At 38.8% G+C, this 14,145-nt stretch overlaps 3 protein-coding genes across 4 annotated transcripts; all 3 read right to left on the reverse strand.

Annotated features, from left to right (window-relative positions):
• Positions 1 to 410: 410 nt before the first annotated feature.
• On the reverse strand, positions 411 to 2,478 carry slc52a3-2a (solute carrier family 52 member 3-2a). Its single transcript, XM_030789206.1, has 3 exons — positions 1,436 to 2,478; positions 851 to 974; positions 411 to 620 (listed from the first exon to the last, which is right to left on the reverse strand). The coding sequence occupies exons 1-3, from the start codon at positions 2,476 to 2,478 to the stop codon at positions 411 to 413; spliced, it is 1,377 nt and encodes a 458-aa protein (XP_030645066.1).
• A 2,327-nt stretch (positions 2,479 to 4,805) lies between these two features.
• On the reverse strand, positions 4,806 to 9,218 carry LOC115825380 (solute carrier family 52, riboflavin transporter, member 2-like). The gene is made up of 4 exons (XM_030789207.1): positions 8,835 to 9,218; positions 7,827 to 8,682; positions 7,482 to 7,605; positions 4,806 to 7,008 (listed from the first exon to the last, which is right to left on the reverse strand). Exons 1-4 carry the CDS (start codon positions 8,962 to 8,964, stop codon positions 6,799 to 6,801), a joined length of 1,320 nt encoding a protein of 439 aa, XP_030645067.1. The 5' UTR covers positions 8,965 to 9,218; the 3' UTR covers positions 4,806 to 6,798.
• Positions 9,219 to 9,535: 317 nt separating this feature from the next.
• On the reverse strand, positions 9,536 to 14,089 carry LOC115825371 (uncharacterized). 2 transcript variants are annotated; one of them, XM_030789197.1, is made up of 4 exons: positions 14,015 to 14,089; positions 12,893 to 13,019; positions 11,836 to 12,602; positions 9,536 to 11,787 (listed from the first exon to the last, which is right to left on the reverse strand). In XM_030789197.1, exons 2-4 carry the CDS (start codon positions 12,954 to 12,956, stop codon positions 9,724 to 9,726), a joined length of 2,895 nt encoding a protein of 964 aa, XP_030645057.1. In that variant the 5' UTR covers positions 12,957 to 13,019; positions 14,015 to 14,089; the 3' UTR covers positions 9,536 to 9,723. The 2 variants fall into 2 exon arrangements, with proteins under 2 accessions (XP_030645057.1, XP_030645055.1); XM_030789195.1 differs by having other exon boundaries at positions 9,536 to 12,602.
• Positions 14,090 to 14,145: the final 56 nt, after the last annotated feature.

Below are 14,145 nucleotides of genomic sequence, written 5' to 3' on the forward strand. Positions count from 1 at the left end.
TGTCCATACACACACACATATATATGTGTGTGTGTGTGTATGTATATGGACAGATAATCCTTTCTCTGTGATGCAGTGTGCAGTGAACTGCCTACTATTTGATCTCCACTGGCACCGTGAAATGAAGACATGTTAATGGCTTGGAAAACACTCTAACAGTTATAGCACAAATACTATTGTATAAGGTCTGAAAGATAAAGTAAACAACAGCTGGCAAAAGGGGGGGTTCTATCATACACGGAAGCAAGGAAGATAAATGAATAATTAGTGGATAATATGCGCATCAATGCACACCATTGATAAAATAGCATAGTCAGAGCTCAATACATAATAGTACTATACATGCTTATCTAACCAGTGATTTTTTAATTCAGCCATTACCTGCAATTTACACCCTTGGGTGATAAGTTTTAGGGACACTGGGTGTTGCAGGGGTCTCCAGATGAGAAGAAATTGTATACATTGACGAGTGGGAACATAGTTAGTGCCCCCAGCATCGAACCTAATTGTACCACAGCCCCACACCACACGAGGGCACTGTGGCCTTCATCACGTAAGATGACTCCAATGATCACTTTCACGTAAGACAGTGAAAGGACAAAAAAGATCCATGCTCCCACCTGTTGCAGAGACAATTAAAAAATATGACCAATTATTATTGGAATCATTTACTCAGTCCTACCATGAAGCCTCTTACATGCTATCAGCATGTTTAATATTACTGACCATTTGCAAGATTGAAGGCTGATGTTCTGATAAGACATTAATGTCAAACCTGAAATTTAAAATTCAGGAGAATTTTCCCTACATAAATCAGAAATTGCAGCAAGACTACTAGCTGTATACTCACAATAATGAGAGTTCCAAATGCATCATGAACTAGTAGAGGGCATGGACTCAGAGCAGCCATGCTCATGATATAAGCCCCAATAGCTGTACCAATGGTTGTGAGAACCCCCATCAGTACCAGAGACCTGTTGGATAAACAGTGGGAAATCAGTTTACTTCTGACCTTTATTTACTTTATATTATCAGGAGAATTATGACCTGAAATAAAAGGATAATAGTAACACATATTGTTCATTTACATAAGTTTGTATTAATGCCCAAGAATAGTTTGGGCACTGTGCCAATAATACAATACTACTGATTGAAAATTGAAAAGGATTTGACGGAGTTCATTTTGAGAAATCTCTCATCTATTTTTATCAAAATTAATTTAGCAATACTCTGTAGTTTTAGCCTTTGATTGATTTGATTTGATTTCTAGTCTTTGCTAAAATAACGTTAACCTTGTTTGTTGATTTATAGAACATTTGACAAAACTGACTTAATACATATCTTTATTTAGCCATGGTAAAAATTCTTTGATGAGATTTTACCTTTAATGCATTAATCAATTTATGCTTTTTTAATAGTTTCTCCTTCAACTGACCTTTGAGAGTAAAACATGGCAATGAAGCAGGCCATAGGGTTGGCGACAGCAGCCATAGTTGCAGACCAGTGATAAGCTTTGTTTCCATATGGTAGACAGGAATAGGACTGCACTGATGGCAGCACTGAATTTGTCAAAGCATTTGCCCAGGCTAAGATGACAAAAATGTAGATCACTTGCATCCAGCTGTATGTACCTTTTCCAAAGAGACCCCTCGGTTTCTGCGAACCACTCAAAGAACTAATCATCGGTCTACTCTCAGACGTCCCCTTTGTATGGTGTGAAACAGTGTCATCGCTCTTTGTGAAGCTGATTGAGTGTTGGCTTTTGGGACGTTCTCGGGCAACAGCAGGGTGGTAGTTCAGGAGCAAGAAGGCCACCAAGCAAACCACCATCATGGCAGTCAGGAAGAAAAAAAAGGCCTCTACTGAGAAGTTAGGTAGTTGGTAATGCGGTCTGAGGACGTAGCGAGTGGATTCAGATTCATTTATGTTTCGACTTTGTGCAGATGCTTCACTAATATTGAAGGTTTGTGTGACATTTAAACAGTGTACAACACCCACCCCCTGTATCAGAGCCACCAGGGCTGGAACAAGCCCACTCAAGCCTTCCCCTACAAAGTAGGTAGTGAGGTACTCTGGCTTCAATTGCATCATGAAAGGGAGAAATGTGACAGATGAAGTGCAGTCCACCACAGAGATGAAAAAAGTAAGGAGCAGCAGTGGCACGCTGCGTTCAGTTCCCTGCACCATGACTGTCTCCTTCCAGAAGAAAGCCAAGAGGAAACTTGCCAGAGCCCCAAAGGAGATGATGAAATAGATAACAGTAGCCTCACTGAGCAGCCCTGGGCGAAAGCGATGCATGAGGGTTATGAAGAGAGGGCCCACATTAGCCATTTGGATCAGGGAAGAGAGGTAGGAGGGCAGATACCATCCCTCAGGGATCTGAGGGACAATGAGAGGAAGCTCCACCCAGAGGCCACAGATGGTAACCCAGGAGCCCATCCCAAACAGACATGCCAACACATGTGTGATGAATGACATTGTAGACTTCAGAAAGTATCCCTTGGTCTATGCAGGGAGAGGTCTATGAAAAAGATGTTAATTAAATAAATATTAAACTAGAGTTTGCTCTGGACATGTCAACAAAATGAACAAATGTAACATAGATTTAATGAATACATAAGTTCAGTGCTACAGCATTCGTATGATATAAAGACCAAGAAAATGAGATACTCAGTATAGATTTAAACAGAAACTGACTGCCATAACAGTGGTAAATACATTCTAAAATGTTTGAGATCTAGTTTTATTCCATAATACACAAATATCAGCAACTGTTTGTAAAAGGAAATAAATATATAGCAAGCCATAAGTTTATTAATATTTACATTGCAATGTATTTTTAACATCGTGTCACAAACAGACGAATTGTAACCTATGATGCAGTGAAAACTGAACGTTTAGTTAAAGTACCACAGATGTATGACACAACTAACTGCTTAAGACAGAGATTTGTTGAAAGTTCAACATTACAATGTGTGGAGCAGCAGCAGTCTGGTGAATTATTGTTATGGTAAGTTAATGTTTCCCTCTGTTGTCTCACCATAAAATTTAGGGTTATCTCATCCCAGATATAAAATAATTTTAAAACTGGGATTGCAATAAGGTTGTCCAACTGAATTTTGTGTTTTATTTACCCTGCAAAATACTTGCAGAAATGTATTTATGATGTAACCCTCAGTAACATTTAGCATGGTCTAGTTTTTTTCATGCTTATAAATTCATTTGACCTGAGGTATCTATAAGTGTAACTATTTCCCAGTTTATGCACACTTAACTTTGCATTCTTTTAGACCATGCAAAACTAAAACCATTTGTACCTAGACCACAGGTTAGATCTTATTAGAAATTATCTGCAAATGTGACCAATGCATGTGCATGCAAAAACACAATGTGCTAAAGCAACAAAAACAGTGTGTGTTTGAAGCCATGAAAGCCAGTGAAACACCAAATTCCATTACAGCTGCGCTGAAAAGCTTTGGAATACAATAGCAGGAAAGTCATGTTTATTTGCAGTAAACAGGTTCATATTACTAAACCTGTAGGAGACAAGCCCCACAGCAGGAAACTAATTGTTCTCTGCACTTTGATGCTTGCAACAATGTACAAGTTACTTATGTTTGTGACAATAATTTAATAAGTATATGCACTGCTCTGTTATTAACTTGGTGAAACATTTATGTCATAGATTACAAAAAAAATCCCTATTGGCATACAATTGACACTGGCAAGTCAATAAATTTTGAACTGCAACCAACATGCAAAACATACAATTTTCAGAACTGAAAAATTTAAATGATCAAATAAAAATGAGAAATATAATAAAGATCCAAAAATATAGCCAGATTGTATGCCAAGACCAGTACTCACGTGTTTGGCTGTAGCAGGGATGTAAAGCTTTCCTGAAGAGACAAAGTCCTTTGTAATAAACAGTCAGACAGAGAGAAAGAAAGACTTATATATTCCTGGGTCGGTGGGTGTGCTGATGTTGACCAACCACAATCTCCGTCTGTTGAAGTTTTATCAAGAATAGGGTCGTGTGTCTCACTCCACTGACACTTTTCTGAGACTGGATGAGACAATGGTACCCAGCAATTCATGACATAGTATATACAACTCTTACCACATAAGTAAACTGCATTCTGAAACATATTACAAATCCCAGAAATAGCAAGTGCTTAATTAAATACTAAATGACTCATAAAAAAAATGTTCCAAATTGTTGGGGTCATATCTAAATGAAAAAATATACACGTGTATGTATATTCAGAAGAAAATGCACAATATGTTCCATGGTGTAATGGGAAAATGGACCTTTTCTTTGATGGCCGCCCAGCTGACAGAGAGAGACAGAGCCATTATAGAAAAACAGAGATGGGTACAAGGAAGTTTTGTATCTCTTCTTCAGTAAGATCTTCCATGTAAAAGATTAACTTTAGTTGAATATTTCAACCGTGACTACAGCTGCTTTACATAACAGTGTGCAGCAAATTGGCTACAGCAAGAGGAAATGAACACAACAAAAACACAAACATCTAAAGATAGAATTTCACAAATTGCACATACAATACCACATAAGAACATGACATAAACAATGACTACATTCAAAGAGTGACCATACAATGCATGTTTATTCTGCTGCTTTCCTAGGAGCCCTTCAAGAAACTGATGACGTTCCCATATGATACGCATTAAGCCCCAGGAATTTTCCCACAATGTCTGGTTCAACACGGCTCATGGTCAAACACCCAATACTGATAACTGATATAAGCAAAAATTTTAAAAAAGTGAACAGAATTGACAACCACTGACAACAGATATAATCTTTATTTCTACAAATCTGTACAATTTGTAGATGATCACTAAACATTACAGACCAAAGGTTCTTATTATATGAATCAAAAAGCTAAAATCACAATTGAAATTTCTACACACACAAAATATCTGAGAGGATGTCAAACTAGTTACCCACTTTACCCTCAGTTCAGGTGACATTATGACACTGGGCAACAGTCCTGGCAGTTACTGGTGTGAACACAACATTTAGAAAAAACTGATACCAAAGAACATGCTGTGCTACCATTGCATTGCAGATTTCAGATGACCAGCGCAGGTGTGCCCATTCTTTTTATGTTTAAAAATGCTGGTAAATCCAAAATTGTTCCCTTTATAAACACATAGATCAACTAGGAAAATCTATACTGAACTGATGTCATCAGTCAAAACATAGCAAATGTTAGAGAGGAGACAATACCTGTCTCACACTGGCAGCAATGGACTTAGTGAATTTTAAGGTATAGTCCCTACGATATAGGATACAAACAAATAATCATTTTAAGGCACATGAAAACAAAATTATGCATACAAATTCTCTACATATTTCAGACCCACTGCAATCACATATTCTGATTCATGATATTATCAAGATTAAAATGAGGTATACTATATAAATTATTCATTACTTCAAAAACTGACATTTGACAAATGAACAACAGAGCAAGGAGCTTAAAGGTATGTTTAAAAAAAAAACAAAAAAAAAAAACAAAAACATTCAATTGTCAATTATAAATGAAAAGCATAATTTTTCCTATCCAGCCTACTGGTTTTCATCATAGGCACTATATGCCAAAGCAGAATCCACATGAAGGGCTAACAAACAGATTGCAATTACATTAGTATTATACACTGTCTGAAGGGGGTGAGGGGTGGGGTACATTAATCAGTTTATTGAATATTCAGCTCAATAACTCACAAATTAAAACTCTCAATATTGTTTTTATTTCCAAAAAAAGTCCCAAATAGTAATCTACAACAGCAGTTTTCAAAATGTTGGAATGACATTAGCAGACATGATCTAGAACCCATCACCAAAACCCCATGGAGGATTATGAAAGACAATGTGTGACAACATCAAGTTTTACAGCTCCATTCTAGAGAAATCAGTGTTTCCAACAGTACTGCTCAAGACACAACAACCCTGCACTGTTAAATTTGTCATAATTCTATGCAATTAAACATTATATTCATCTCTGAGATTAGGAGACACATCACAACCCTTAGTAAGACAGGGGGCTCTGAACTGTTGATCAAACATTATCACCAAATCTGTGAACGCAGTCATATTTTTTTTTTTTAGCGTAATGTTATATCCTGAGATGGGAATGGAAGGACCAATTATAAATCAGGTAGAAATGATGATTTATAGTCTCACTGAGAAAAATGACTCCCTTAATGAAAATATGCATCAATTCAATAGCTTTGAAAATAAATGCAGAGCAAATAATCAAACGTGATTTATAAAAATCACTACATCAAAGACGAGTCAAAAGGCAACTGTACAAGCTCTCATACCCAGATTCCTAAACTCCATATTCTCATTAACACTGTAATACTGGCATTTATCAGTGAGCACTACATACCTCTGTGCACTGATACTGCTATAATGTCCCTGAGCCCTACATCACCTTACTTCTTTCCTTTCCTAATTGTTACACGAAAATGATAAAACAGCTCTTAAACAGATGTGCTCCTGACTTAAAAAAATACGAGTATAAATTTCTTGCTGCACTTTTGTTTGTGTTTTGCAGTTCTCACAGTGAAATTACATGACTTGGCAAAAGGCTTCAAACATCTATACTTTTTCATCTTCGCATATGCTGACAACTATACCGATGTCAAACCGATCTTTCCAAGTCGCATATCCCTTGTTCCATGTAAATCACTTTAACATTTTACTTGATATCACTCCAGATGAGGTTACCACAAAGTAAAGGCCAAAGTGTAACAGTAAACCTTTCAATTTCAGCTACAGTTGTCCACACAGTCCTGAGCTCTTTCAAACACTTGATAGACACTGACTAGGGGGAACATGGTGAGTGCTCCTATGAGAGAACCAGCTTGGATGAAGACACCACACCACAGCAATGCTGCATGGCCTGCCTCATGCAGCAGGGATCCAATCACTACCTTCAAATAGGAGAACAACCCTGTAAAGATGATCCACGAGATTACCTGAAAAAGAACAATGAGGAAAAGAGTTTTACTACTCAGCTCACACAGAATATACTAACCAACCACTTCAATGTGGTACAAATCAGTCTCCAGAAGAACACAAAGCTCATCTGTGATGTTACAAAATATGTCTTCGTGCGTGTCAAATATATGTCATGGGATTCCGCTGTCTTGGTTCAACTGCTCAATTCCTGTAGCACACCTGAGATTAGCTGAGACAGTGAGCAATCACAGCAAGTATGGAGGATCCGAGATATTGGACACAACACTTATATCTGTGCATTTCAAATTAAATGTAATTGTCTAAATCAGGGCTATGAATATGACCTGTTCTTCACATATATGAGAATGTTTGATTCCTGTCATTTCAATACTGATTGCCTACTGGGCTACTGTCTTTTTAATTCTATTAGAAAAGAGACATATGTTAACGTCAATTCAGGTCTTAAAATGAAAAAATATATAAAACTCACCACTAAGGCTGCACCACCAGTGCTTCCCAACAGTGGAGGACATGGACTAAGAGCTGCAAGTGCCATGAGATAGGATGCAAAAACGCCACCCGCCAAAGCCATGATACCAAGACCCCCGCTGGATCTATAAACATATACCACCAATAAAATATCTTAATATGAAACTAACATTACACACTTTTCTTTGTACATATGCCACATGAGAACAGTTTGTAATTATACAAATTTACACAGATAGAGGATGGATAGAGGACTGAACTCAAAATCTGAAACTGTCCATGATTGGCTCTTCACAGTCCAGTAAACACAGGAAGTTATTAGTTTAGTATTTAGAAAACAACCTACCTGAGAAGGACAAACATCGCCACGAAACAGGCAAGAGGGTTTGCAATGTTGCCAAGGACCACGGAGAGATGAAAGGTCATGGTGCCATATGGCAGACATGAGAAGCTTTGCACAGATGGTAGGACACCATTAGTGAGAGCATTGGAGATGCCCAATAGCAAAAGCAGGTAGATATTGCGAGATGTCCAGAATGCTACAATGGGAGCCTGTTTCTCCACCTCCACCTGGTCTTCTGCTAAAGGTGCTTCACCATTTTGCAAGGGGTGGTTCTCCTCCTCTTTATTTTTCTCTGTCTCTTGTTCAGGATTCTGGGTATTCTGAGCTGTTGCAGGTGCAACTCTGTATGTCAGAGCTAGGAAACAGAGACCTGAGATTACAAGCATCACAAAAAGGAACCAGAAAAAGTTCTGAGCAGGGAATTTCTCTTTGAAATACACTGGCTGCATCGTTCCATTCTCAGTTTTGGTACACTCTAATTTCCCGACACCCTGCCCCAATGCTACTACGCAAGGGAAGAGTGCACTAAGGCCCTGGCCTACAAAAAATGTACGGATGTACTGCGGAGGGTAACGGTACATAAAGGGTAGGAAGGTGACATTGGACGTGCAACACACAAACGCAAGCACAAAGGTCAGCAACAGATACGGCAAAGATCTTGACTCTCCCGCAACACTGACCACTTCATGCCAGAACAGAGAAAGAAAGACCGAGGCCACAACCGCCAGCACCTGGATACAGTGGATGACAATGCGCTCATTTAACCATCCTGGGGCAAGATGATGAGACAAAGTCACAGCAGCTGGCCCCAAATTACCAAATGCAATGAGAACGGAAAGATATGCAGGCAGGTTCCAACCTATAAAACAGAAATAACAGTTTTTAGCATATCAGGAGTGATTGTCGCTTCTTTACAATGACTGCACTTAAAATTGAATGATAATAATTCTGGATTCATTCTTAAGACAATCATGAAATCAAATAAGCAATATTCATGATGCTTCAAACTACCTTCAGGAAGAACACTGACAACAACTGGCAACTCAACCCATAATGAGTTCACAGAGATCCAGGATCCCATTCCAAATAAAGCCACCAGAATGTGTGTGACAAAGGCATGATTCCACAAGGTGTCTGCCATTCAGCCCTTTGGCAAGAAAACAGAAATGATTGTGTTAACCCTGTTTAAACATGGGAGAACCTAAGAGGCAAAATCAACATATTTACTACATAAAACAGCAACGTAAATAGCTTATATGAAATTAACAAAATTTTGATTCAGGTTTCAAAGGTTCAGAGTAGTAATGCTAAACGTAATGCTTCTGTTTTCCCAGTTTAAACAGATTCAGCATCTGGACCAAATTTAATGTTTGAAAATACCTTGGAAGTGGTAACATCTTTAGACACTAATGTTATGAATATCTAGCATAATGAAACCATTGAAAATTATGGTTAATATTTGTCTGCCACCATTGGTGTTTTGTGGCAGCATGAATGATGTTCCAAAACACTTGTCTATTTCTGTAATCAATGAATGTTCCCAAAAAAAAAAAAAAAAAAAAAGAAAGTCATCACAACCATACATCTGTTAATCATAGTTACATTTATTTACAAAAGCCATTAGTAGTCCTACGTTAACAAACGTAATATGGTAATTAAAAAAATAATACAAGAAAAAAATACAAAGAAACCTATAAAGTGTATTTGGCAAAAGTCTTGAAAAAAATGAAGATGATCGGTACAAGGCAGAACATATAAGGAACTGGACAAAAACCACATGATTCCAGGTAGAAGGTAGCTTTAACATATGGTCTAACACATCTCCAAACATATAAAAAAATATAATGAACTTGTGGGGCACCAAACAACATATCATTGATTTGACACATCATTCCTTACACTAAGAAAGAGATGGAAATTGGTCAAATTTTTCCCTGTAACTTTGAAAGATGACCTCCCCTTTATTCCTGTTTTCTAGGTCGATGCCCTTGTTAGCCTGGTAATGACCGGAGAGTTGTTTTGAGCATGTTTCTTTTTGTTCCAAAGATGAAGAAATGGTTTCAACCAGAGAATTCTGATTTTCCAGCTCTGTGCTGCTTTCAACATTGCTCACCAGGACCTTAAGTGGTGACTTCGGTTTGGTGTTTGGGCTTGTTGAGCATTCCTCAGTCGGGAGAACGACTTTCAATTTTGAGACCATATCGGTAAGAGAAAATCCCAAATGATTTAGGTGTTTGTTTTTGGAGCCAAGGACCCACTTTTGGTAACTTAGTTCACATCTGATCGCTTCCCTTTTTTGAGCGTGACTTGTTCCTTCCAGTTTTGCAAGCAGTCGGTCAACGTCTTGCTTTGTTGTACAAGGTCCCCCATTTTTAGCAACAGTTGCAAGAATTGAGCTTCTGCTAGTTACGTCTAGCATGTCATCCATATTTGGACTATTCCCTCTCATTTCTAATGGCGCTGGCTTTTTGTGTTTTTTCACTTTTATTTTGCTAGTGGGATGACTCATTTTTTGTGCCAACATGATGCTTGGTCCTAGTGATATGGTTTCCTCTAAGACTTCAGAGCTTTTGTACACATGTGAGGAAAGGCCCTTTTGCAGAGCAGTGGGTGACTTTTTGGCTAGATCTGAGGAGCTGTTCTGTGTTGGCATACTGGACAGGTCTGGTCTCTTTTTTTTGAAGGGGTAGGTGTGACCAAATGGATACTCATTCATCAAGAACGAAAAAGAGTAGATTGCCAACTCTTTGGCTACCTCCAAGGATGGCTCTTCACAGTACATCCCCCCAGGCAAAAAATCCTTGAGGTTTTCCTCAATGACTGCTGCAGTGACCTTCATGACCTTCTCCAAGCAGGCCTTTATTAGGACACCATACTGGTTCTCTGCATTCAAACTGCAAAATGCAAACACTCCCTCGAAAGTCTTCTGTTGTAGAGGGACTTGGAGAAAGACATTAGCTGCAGTATCAGGTAGGAGAAGGGGGGATGCATCTTTGGACCACTGCAGGACTCTCTGGTAAAGGAAGAGAACATATCTGCTGTAATGTGAGTACTGCGCGCTGCTCTTCAGAAGTTGCCAGTAAGGTCCCAAGATCTTGCAGTAGAATACAGCAAGTACAGAGACAAGAGCCTGCAGTGCTTCATCAGTGGCATCATCATTCACACTGTCCAGTATGATATTAGGCTCATCCCTCATCATCTGAAGGTCTGAAAAGAATAGGGCAGCATCATTGTAATGGTGAACCAGGCCAGCAGCTGCTTCATAAAAGTTAATGTATCGATTTGACTGATTGACAGGCAGTTTAGAGGGGTTGTGTCTCTCAATACAAAAAGCAAGCCAGTGCCTTCTATAATTATTGGTTGTCTCCTTCCGAGGGCACAGGATTTCACAGGCCATACGTATGTAACGAGTCACAGCACTCTCGTTAAAATTCACAAAGCCATGAAATTTGGGGCTTTTGTCACGTCCAAGCTTCTCCCCTGTAGTGTATACAATTTCTCTTTCAAACGCCATCATCTGCTGTTCAACTGCATCACTGAGGTCAAGAAGGAAATGGGTATTGTGGTGTAGAAAATTCAGAGGGGCTACTAATGAGTGGGCATTCATCAGAGATGTGACTTTTTCATCCAGGGCTTTCATGTAAGCATCCTCTCGTAAAACTAGAAAATACTGGTTTTTCAAAAGGTCCAATGACACCATCTTACATTCATCAGATTTCCCACCATACATACTGGACAGCTTCTGTAAAGACAACACTGACACATCAAGAAGAGTTAGGCAATCACCAGTGTCAACTTTGAGGACTTCCGTCAAATCAGCAGATGCTTGTATTTGAGGTTGCTGGCTTTCAATACTGAGAGGGTCATGTTCCTCTTTGACAATTAACAAGCTGGGTGTTTGGCAAGGCTCAAGAATATCACTTGGCTCTGTCTTTACCTGCAGCTGCAAAAACCCTGTGATGCCCTGGTCATTTGCACCACCACTAGGACGGAGGAAAGCGCAATCTTCTGCTTGATCTGATACATCAAAAGGTACACTTTCCGCCTTGATAGCTTTCACAGCTTTTTTGTGACTGTATCTGGAAAGAAGACATTTCCTCTTTAAATGCCGTTTAAGGGATGATCTTCTTATTTCAGCATCAGTCAAGCTAGGGCTGAGGTCAAAAGGGCTTTGAAGGAATTCATCCATCATTCCGCTATTCCTAAATCTGCTTCTCTGGTAGTTACGGTAATGTATTCTAAATTTCTTCAGCTTTGACTGTAGGAGTTTATTAGCTTTCTGAGTTTTACCATCTCTGCAGAACTGGGGATCAAAATTCCGAAGCCATGACACAAGTACAACTGGATCAATTTTTTCTCTCGAGACAAATTCTGTCAACTCTAATATCAAACCATTTGTGACATCAGTAAGTCCAGCACGATCAGAAAAATCTGACATTTCCAGTAAATCTGTTCTTCCAATACCAATGCTATCACATATGGGACCCACAAACTCAAAGTTAACATCTGAGTCAAGAAAAGATTCCCTTGCTTCTCCTGTTAAACTTAAAGCCGTTGTAATGTTCCTTTCAATCAAACAACGGAAATCAGCTGACTGAAACACAGGGAATATTTTCTTGAGCCATTTTATTAGGTTTGTCCATGGAATTTCACTGGTCTCTCTCATCAGTCCAACTTGAACCAAGAAACGATTTTTGCATGGCTTTTCATCAAGCTCTAAGCCTTCTCCAGTCTGAGATCCAAGGAAATCATCAATAAGCTTGAAGAACATGTCATCCTCTGTAAAACAAAATATGTTAAAATGAATAAAATGCAGCTAACCTGCTCAAAAAGAACATTTATTAATATAAACTAATACACATAAAATCGTGTGTACTGGAAAGAGAAAAGAGCATCATAAGTATTCACGTGGCTTTCTGTATTCTAATTCTATTAAACCTAGCCTATATGAATGTTAACTACATGAGTTACAAGGAGTAACTGCACAGCAATTTCTCTAGATAAACATGTCAGTAAACAAATTACTATACTAATGTGCTTATAATTTAAGTAATTAAACTTGTACTCACTCAGTTCAGCTGTGATACTGACAACATTTGGGCCTGTGAATCTGGAGTCTTGATTTCCCTCCATAACTGCACACCACTATGCTTTGGCTTGAGAAGCAGGTGTTTAGAACACCTGGTGGAGCACAATCTTCCAAATAAAGGCCAAATAGTCGTTTTAGTGCGTCATATCGCAGGACAACATGCATCCATTACTATAAACCTTAAAACTTCTGCTAACAGTTCGTGTTTCATACGTGTGGCAATAGTTATAGCATAACTATTAATCTACTAAAATGCCCAAATGTCAGTCTGAATAAAACAAAATGAGCATAAGTATCTGCAACATTTTTATCACATGATGCGCCAAACAAGAACTGACCCAATGAAACCTTTGTTTTGTGCAATGTGCAGGGTGCCTCAACACAAACTGTGCTAAAGGTCAGTTGCATCACCATACAATTAAACACCATGCGCTGCAACTTCATAGCGGAACGGCACATACTGCATCGCCACATACACAAATATCCAGTAAATTTACCGAGGTACTATACACAAAAACAATTTACTTGTTAAACACAATTGCAAACAACTTGCATAATACAGAGCGATCATAGGCGTGAAAGTTTCACCTTTCCCTAATGGAAGGTTACTGGAGTCGCTTGGTAAATGCGGTGTCTTATTTTGCTATGCTTATCCGACTCATTAACTGATTGCAAGAATAAGTAAAATCATAACTTAAGTTGGCAACAAGCAACAAGAAACCTCAAAGACCATGTCACGAGACGCAGACTAGCTGGTGAACGAGTTACTTTCGTCCATCATGGCGAAAATATCAGCCCATGCGCGCCAAACAAACCTCATGTTTACACAAGCGTATGATTCCGATGCCAGTATTTTGTCATTTAAATGACGTCGAAACACAGGTAGAATGCACTGTTAAACTGGGAGCAAACACGAGCGATTCTCTCCGCCAACGAACGTTTTTGTACAAGCTCAGGAAAACAACAATTGAAAATCTCCAGTTTAAACTACAGCCAACTTAACTACATTTGTTCAATATGCGTTGAATTGGCTATTACGTGGCCCCATCGGTGTAATGCCAAAAACCAAACCATGAGCATATAGTTGTGTTCATTTTCTTACCGGTTTAATGTAATTCGACTATAACACTCCTCGGTAAAGATTCCGAATCTTGAAGGTACTTAGCCACGATTCCTATCTGTAGTCCTTCTGTTCTGTACGCTCCAAGACAGAGCAGTGCTTTGATTGGACCA

Source organism: Chanos chanos, chromosome 12 (assembly GCF_902362185.1).
Source record: "Chanos chanos chromosome 12, fChaCha1.1, whole genome shotgun sequence".
In the NCBI taxonomy this organism is placed as follows: domain Eukaryota; kingdom Metazoa; phylum Chordata; class Actinopteri; order Gonorynchiformes; family Chanidae; genus Chanos; species Chanos chanos.

Coding starts and splice junctions, on each gene's coding strand:
- slc52a3-2a (XM_030789206.1), bottom strand. CDS start 2,478: ATGTCATTCATCACACATGTGTTGGCATGTCTGTTTGGGATGGGCTCC. Junction 975..1,435: donor GCCATGTTTTACTCTCAAAG/GTCAGTTGAAGG, acceptor TTTATCCAACAG/GTCTCTGGTACTGATGGGGG. Junction 621..850: donor CATTTGGAACTCTCATTATT/GTGAGTATACAG, acceptor TCTCTGCAACAG/GTGGGAGCATGGATCTTTTT.
- LOC115825371 (XM_030789195.1), bottom strand. CDS start 12,956: ATGGAGGGAAATCAAGACTCCAGATTCACAGGCCCAAATGTTGTCAGT. Junction 12,603..12,892: donor CAGTATCACAGCTGAACTGA/GTGAGTACAAGT, acceptor TTTGTTTTACAG/AGGATGACATGTTCTTCAAG.
- LOC115825380 (XM_030789207.1), bottom strand. CDS start 8,964: ATGGCAGACACCTTGTGGAATCATGCCTTTGTCACACACATTCTGGTG. Junction 8,683..8,834: donor TGTCAGTGTTCTTCCTGAAG/GTAGTTTGAAGC, acceptor TCTGTTTTATAG/GTTGGAACCTGCCTGCATAT. Junction 7,606..7,826: donor GCGATGTTTGTCCTTCTCAG/GTAGGTTGTTTT, acceptor ATATGTTTATAG/ATCCAGCGGGGGTCTTGGTA.